A 7,652-nucleotide genomic window follows, 5' to 3' on the forward strand; every position below is an offset into this window, starting at 1 on the left:
ATTTATAACTATTATTGGATACTATTTATTTACTGTCAAATATTATAAATTAAAGAAAGAGAAAATGAACATGAAAATTGATCTAACCAAGATTGATACAGAACAACGTAATCAAAATAGTTTATCAATTGATAAAGAAAATACAACTGGAATTTTAACAATAATCAATAATGAAGATGCAAAAATAGCAGGAGCAATTAAAGATAAAATTTCAATCATTGCCAAGGTGATTGATTTAATTTTTGATCGTTTTACAAAAGGTGGGAGATTAATTTATATTGGAGCAGGAACATCAGGTAGACTTGGTGTGTTAGATGCTTCAGAGATGTTACCCACATATAATGTTGGCAATGATCGTATTCTGGGATTAATAGCAGGTGGTGATATTGCAATTAGAATGCCACTTGAAGGTGCAGAAGATAATAGTAATTTAGCTATTAAAAATTTAAAAGATCATAACTTAAATTCATTAGATACTGTGATTGGAATTGCTGCATCAGGAAGAACACCATATGTTCTTAGTGGCTTAAAATATTGTAAATCAATTAATGGTTTAGCAATTGGATTATGTATGACAAAAAATTCAAAAATGTTAGAAATTGCTGATGAAACAATTATAATTGAAACAGGGTCAGAAGTTGTCACAGGAAGTACAAGAATGAAAAGTGGAACAGCAACAAAATTAGTATGTAATATGATATCGACAACATTAATGATTAAATCAGGAAAGGTTTATCAAAATTTAATGGTTGATTTGGTGGCAACAAATGAAAAATTAAAAGTTAGAACAGCTAAAATTGTTAGTGAAGTAACAGATTGTTCACAAGAAGAAATTGAGAAAGCTTTAAATGCATGTAATTATTCTTGTAAACATGCAATTATTATGTTATTAAAGAATGTTGATTTTAAAACAAGTCAAAAATTATTAGCACAACATAGCAATCGAATAATTGATATTATTAATAGTAAATAAATTAATTTAATGATAAAATTCTAATATTTTTAAGGTTTTTATTCTCAAAATGTAGATTTTTAGATATTTTTTATTAATAAAAAATATTGTTAAAGCAGGATCTATTATATGGTGCTAGAAGTAATAGTTATATTACATTTTTTAACTTTTGTAATATTATTCGTGATTCTCGTCAAGTACTAATCCTTGTGGTGAGTATCTATTAGCACCATATTCAGTATGTAACTTAGTAGCAATTAAGCCAATTAACTTTGTTAATAAAGAAACAAGAAAGTTTTATGTGATAAATTAGCTCAAATTATTAGAATTTATATTTGTTTACAAGATAGTTATTAATGCAATATCATATTTCTTAGAAAATAATATAATTCAAGCTTTAGAAGATGAAATTTATTAAAAATAATGGGATTATGATTTATTAATTTATTTAATGTTAAATATGATAATGAAGAGGGAAATAAAGTTCTCGATAAGTTATTTGAAACAATTACTGTAAATACATATTGTAATTGATGTAACTATATATTAACTGGAAAAGATATCTATTAACTATATTATGTGAAAAAGATTCCTATTCTTAAAATTTCGTAAAAATATTATTGAACAAGTTTCATGAATAATTCATTTAAAGATTTATTGAACAAGATTTATGAAAAAAATGAAAAAAAGAACATTTGAAATTGAAGGTATTTTTAAAAGAAAGAAACTTTCATGCAATTGATGCTGCAACGTAAAAAAGTATTTTACTAACATCTGCGCATGCGTACGCCAGTGTTGGAAATGCGCATGCATACGCCAGTGTTGGAAGCGCACATGCGTACGTAAAGGTGTCTGCGCAGAAAACCATTATGCATACCTACTCGGTGCCATTGCGCAGAATGGATGGGATCCGATTGACCACGTCGCCAATTGGCCAATTCAAAATAGGACTCTCTGATTGGTTAATCGTTGCTGGTTACCCTAGGCACAGGTCGATATAATTGGCTGCGGTCAATCGCAACGTGATCAAACGGGACGCTCCCGCGCAGAATTCAAAATGAATTAGTTTTCTGCGCAGACGTTTATAAATTTCAATGATACCAATATTATGTTAGAGCTATTCTTAGTAAATTTTATTATCATTAGATTGGCTACTCTGACACCCGGTGTTCTGTATAATATAACCTCAAAAAAATACTAATATAGTGTTATGATTACACAGTGTGAGAGATAATAACAAATAAACGAAATGTTGAAAACGTTTAGATTTAGTCACAGGTTCTGTCGCGTTTGTAGCGGACCTAAGAATGTGACGCAGAGAAGATCATTTTTATCGGAAGCGTATCGCTGCGAGGAAGCGTGGAATCGTAGATTGGAGTCGCCGTTATTACAAAAGATCGAACCGATGACGATGTTCGCCGAGTTGGACCAAAAATACGGGAGCGTGGGCAAAGTGAGCGCCGTCGACGTTGACATCTTCGTCAACAGCGTCAACGACAATACCTACATCGAGGAAGTGATGAAGATTTTGCACAATCTCAGACAATCCACGGAAACGACCAACATCCTCGATTCTACGCATCACGCTACGATACGGTATTTCCTACAGCACAATTTTATCCAGGAATTGCACGAGGTACTCAGTGATAGACTCAACTATGGCATCTTCCCCGATTATTTCGACTACAATGTGCTCATGGATCATTTCCTAAAGAAGAGAGATTATGCCTCTGCCGCAAAGATAGCGAGCTTGGTCATGTTGCAGGAAGATGCGGGCCATCCTATTACCAATGCTTTGTGCATTTATGCATGTCATATGTATCTGGAGAATCCTGACGATTGGAAAAAACCTGAAATTCCACAGGATACATCTAAGGAGGAAATAAAGATACGTGTAGGATATGTCAGAAATCCTTATTTCGACGATCACTTTGATCTCACCGATCCACAAGATCTAGTTGGCAAAACTCTAAGTTTTCAAGGAAAGCATAGAACGGATGCTCTAGGAAGAACTTGTCAATTGAGAGGTTTAATATTATATAAAAAATATGATGATGTATTGAAATTGATTAAGGAATGGTTGGAGACAATACAAGACAAAATAGTTCATGAAGAAGTATTTGAATTAATATCAAAGGACAACAATAATCTTCAAGATCAAGATATTGAAAAGTTCAAACTTGTAGATGCCTCGTTATTCTTCTTAAAAAAGAAACAAAATCTTAAGGAAAATTTAATTGAAACAATGCAGAATCTTATTAGAGCTGTTGTAAAAGAGAAAGCTGAGGAGGATATCTCTAAACAGTGTCAGGTAATGGAGAAAACTTTTTTTTAATCTTTTTCCAATCAATTATTCGATATTTAATCAATTAATTTTTCCGTTTTAGATTTATTCCAATTGGGAACAAACAAGGGCTTTAATATTACAAATGCAAATAAAAGCAATAGAAAACGAAAGAAGAATAGCTAATATAGAAAAAATAAAGAAGCAATTAAAAGAAAGAGAACAACTTTTGACTTTCTTCGACAACGAGGAAAAAATCGAATTACAAATAGAGAGGATAGAGGAAAAAGAACGCAAAGCGGACGAACGTGTGCATAGAATGTACAAAAGCCAAAAGAAATTAAGAGATTTGGTTACTGTAGAGTCTTATGTACCACCAGATGTTAAAAGTAAAAGTTGAAGAGTATGTGCTATAAGAAAATAGAATATATGTACAAAGGATTAAAATGAAAAAAAAAAAAGAAAAACCAACAAAACAGTGTTATTTTTTCACATATTGATATTGCAATATTATATATGCAAGTGTCACATACCACTTGCTTCATAAAAATAATTTGTACAAGGAGAAAATAAGTATAAAGTATATAAAATTGATTTTACCATTATTTATACACATCTTATATTTTGTACATGTTCTTTACTTAAAAGTGATGTGTTTCAGCATTTGTTTTATTTACAGCTGTAATCAGATCTTTTTCAAGCTGCGTGAAATATGAAAGTTGAACTCGATGCTAAAAAATTATTAGGCTTTGTAACAAATGATGTTCCTTTGAGCATTGAGATGTTAATGTGTTATTATTATACACTTGGCCCGAGGCTATAAAAGCCTAGCGCCTGACTTCCAGGCCAAGGCACGTTTTTCAGCAGCCAACTTAGTAGATTCGCAAAGATTTTTGCAGGCAATATCGCGATATATCTTGCCAGCCGTACGGCTAAAAAATGTTTGGTCTTCGATGCATTTGATCATATTCATTTATATTCTGTAAAAGAGCAAAATAATGTCTATTTTACTTATATATATAATATTACAGAAAAAAAATCAAGTCATTTATATTATTCTGATATATACAATTAATGTTAAAAATAGATTTTCCTGTATAGATATATAGATACCTGCATTGAATATATTTTTATCTGGTCCTGAATATTACAACATGTAAAATGCAACCACACTATACATAACAATCACGAGGCTTTATTTTGTAATTGTGCCGTTAATGCAGCGGTTTCTTGTTTCATCTGTTTCAAATCGGCAGTTATTCTTTCCAAATTAGCGCCGACATTCTTAGCGGATTCGGAATCGATCTAAATAAATATTACATAAGAATATAGAAAATTCTTGCGCTAGGTACACTTGTCATTTTACTATTATCATTTTACCTGTTCTTCTAAATCCCTAATCTCTCGTATTGTTGCGCCTGTTTCCTCGACTAAACTTACGAGTTCGTTGCAATCCGAATGTAACGTCGCTAATAGTTTGTACGCTTTTCTCGAAGCTTCGTTCGTTCTCGCATCTCGGAATATCAGTTCATCCACAACGGTGAAAGATCTCTCTAATCTGCCAGTAAGGGTATTGATTTCCTTCTGAATCTCACGAGTGTCTGCCAAAACTTTATTTATTTCGTCTCTCTGTTTCCTAACATTATTTATTATTTCCAAGATTCGTTGAGTATATGCAGATCTATTTACTTCTTTTGGAAGTTTTTGAACTTCCGCAACCAACTGTGAATGCTGTTGGTCCTTATTTCGACATTCCTCTTGAAGTTCTTTCTCTTTTTCTTTCAATAATTTTATCTCATCTAACTTCTTTTGGCTCGCGTTCTGTAAAAGATCTATGCATTTATAACATACAAACAATATTTTTATTATCTTAAACTTGCTAATTTAGTATTACTTACAGCTTTTGTGGAATGCTTTTCCCTTTCTTGTCTATACTTCATAATTAAGGGTACTCTGTGCTTCTCCCATTGATTTGCTAAATTAATCAATTTGTTTGTGCTAATCTCAATCGCACATTCCAATTTCTTTATGTTCTCTGGTCCATCTTGAAGCAATTCGTATGCTCTTGCTTTAACTTTCTTTTGTTCTTCATTAATTTTTAATTCCTTTTCTTCATTCTGGCCAGTGATCGTCGCGTGTGCTAATTTAGTAGTTAGTTTTTTGATTTCGCTTTGTATTTCTTCTATATTTACTTTAAGAGTTTCACACTCTGCTTTCATATTTTCTATTTCAACTTCCTGTTTTGCTTTGTTTTTTAATGTTTCCTGATCTGGAAGCACTGAATGTGTTGCAAATTCTGGTTCTACTTGAGAATTCTGAAAATTAAATTTAAAAGTCATATTGAATATTTGCAAGATATTCTGCTGTATGTGTGTGTTGCTATATAACAAAAGATATACTTACTGCTGAAGTTTGTGTCTTGTTCTCTAATGAGAACTTGCTAAGCTCATTGACAATATTATGTGCACTAGAATGAGCAATTTTTTCAGATTGTTGGTTATTCAACCAACTTATGCGCTCCATAATATCCATCGAAGAAGCATTAAGTGCTTTTGCATTATACGATATCATAGAAGGTAAAAAGCATGAAATATTTTGCATTTGATCAGGCACTGGTTGTAAATAGCGCATGTAATAGTCTTTGTAATCTGCAATTAATAATAGTACTTTATATCATGATATTGTTTTCTGACATGCTAACAAAAAGAAATATAATCCAATTTATATTGATATTACATTACCATCTCCCATATTTGGAACCGGTACCTCGATATTTACAGATACATAAGGGATACTCGCTCTTCCTCTGTTCCTGACTCCCTTTTTATGACAATAATATGGTAACCAAGGTATCGAAAGTCCTTGTGATATTGCAGATGCTACTGATTTTTCTAATAAAGCAACTTTACTGATGGATTCGTTTACAGTTTTCTCACTTTCTTTTGGCAGTTTTTCAATGAGAAACATAAATACCCTTCGTAAATCTGCTTCCGAGTTATATAGGAATGTTTGATAACCAATGTCACCTCTGTATCCAAGTTCCTAAAATATTAATTAATTGATGGAGATCAGATAAATAAATTATGCTACATTCAAATTGAAACTTTATTAAAAGAAAAACATTTACCGTGCATGTTTGTGCAAGAGTAGCACCCAGTCGAAAACGTGCTGCCATATTTACAGGTAGTACGGTAGACAATCCTAAACCTGGCCTTATCGCTTCTAAACATCTCACTGTTGCTTCGACAACTAATTCAGTATTAAAGCCACTTAGGTTTGTTACGCTCTCCTCAATGTCACTGAAAACATTAATATTTTTGAGAAAAACGAAAAAAACTACACAGAATTTGTCGGACAAGATAGAGTCTCGTGATATTCTTAATTTGTGAGAACTTTTCAGGGACACTGACAAGAAGAAAGGTACACTCGTTTCATTCTTCAAAAAAAAAGAAACATTTCTATAAAGTTTTTAGCAATAATCTTTTCATAAATTATATTTGAAAATCTTCGTTGCAGATAATATGTAATTTGACAACTCCAAATGAAGCGATTATCATAGATGAGCTCACGTGTACGACGTTAGATTACGTGCAAACACCGCCCATCGGAAAGAACGGCAAATGTCTGTCTATGCGAGTGGAACCGACACTTACCAGCCTATTTGTCGCAACGAGTGAATTATTATATTGTCGATCTCCTCCATTCTATGTAAAAAGATGAAAATCCTATGGAGCCGCTAACGCCCCGCTCGTATCGCGTGTTTATGAGGTTTGGCTCGATTTGATCATCGAGATCTAACCTTCCGGCAAGCGTGACAAATACCGACAAATATTCATAAATACATGATTGACTCGCGCATGTGTGTATGTGCTATATTGCGCAGATGGTACGTGTCGATATCGCGAACCGGGAGAGATTTGAATTCTCTCTGATCAAATTTCCAAAATTTTAATCAACATAATTTGCATACTTGTCGATCATATGTTATATGCAAAATATTTAATATTTTCTTAAATAACAATTTAAGTGATCGATCAATTATTACATTAAATATAATTATTACATTAAATAAAATTATAAATTTAATATTTTCATACACATTTAAGAAACAGAGTTTATTTTTATTTTGATCAGAGAAGTACTTGTCAATTTATTTATTTACATATCCTCAAGTAAATACCTTTTTGATCAAAACTAAAATATTTAATTCGCCGAGACTACAATAGTTAAATTTTTTAGTTATAAGTGATTGAAATTTGCTTTATTGTATTGACAAATTTTGATTGCTTTTAATTGCAAGACTATGGCCTCGATATAGTTGTACTGAAATTTTTTTATTCCATTTTATTACAGGAATACTGGAATATGGAGGTCGTCAGGTCCTGTAACAGTCCGCGCGCGTACTGCGGGAAATTA

The 7,652-nt window shown here is 32.1% G+C and overlaps 3 protein-coding genes across 3 annotated transcripts; 2 read left to right on the top strand and 1 right to left on the bottom strand.

The window, feature by feature from the left end:
• The first annotated feature begins 70 nt into the window (after positions 1-70).
• Positions 71-2,179, top strand: LOC105248371 (N-acetylmuramic acid 6-phosphate etherase). The gene is made up of 2 exons (XM_025412978.1): positions 71-854; positions 2,175-2,179. Exons 1-2 carry the CDS (start codon positions 71-73, stop codon positions 2,177-2,179), a joined length of 789 nt encoding a protein of 262 aa, XP_025268763.1.
• On the top strand, positions 2,115-3,702 carry LOC105248359 (28S ribosomal protein S27, mitochondrial). Its single transcript, XM_011253115.3, has 2 exons — positions 2,115-3,263; positions 3,340-3,702. The coding sequence occupies exons 1-2, from the start codon at positions 2,202-2,204 to the stop codon at positions 3,634-3,636; spliced, it is 1,359 nt and encodes a 452-aa protein (XP_011251417.2). The 5' UTR covers positions 2,115-2,201; the 3' UTR covers positions 3,637-3,702.
• A 143-nt stretch (positions 3,703-3,845) lies between these two features.
• LOC105248358 (coiled-coil domain-containing protein 22 homolog) lies at positions 3,846-7,072 on the bottom strand. The gene is made up of 8 exons (XM_020026607.2): positions 6,890-7,072; positions 6,364-6,535; positions 5,978-6,278; positions 5,640-5,884; positions 5,135-5,551; positions 4,617-5,057; positions 4,350-4,541; positions 3,846-4,216 (listed from the first exon to the last, which is right to left on the bottom strand). The coding sequence occupies exons 1-7, from the start codon at positions 6,937-6,939 to the stop codon at positions 4,422-4,424; spliced, it is 1,746 nt and encodes a 581-aa protein (XP_019882166.1). The 5' UTR covers positions 6,940-7,072; the 3' UTR covers positions 3,846-4,216; positions 4,350-4,421.
• Positions 7,073-7,652: the final 580 nt, after the last annotated feature.

This window comes from Camponotus floridanus, unplaced genomic scaffold (genome assembly GCF_003227725.1).
Source record: "Camponotus floridanus strain SB8 unplaced genomic scaffold, Cflo_v7.5 scaffold6, whole genome shotgun sequence".
NCBI classification, from domain to species: Eukaryota; Metazoa; Arthropoda; class Insecta; order Hymenoptera; family Formicidae; genus Camponotus; species Camponotus floridanus.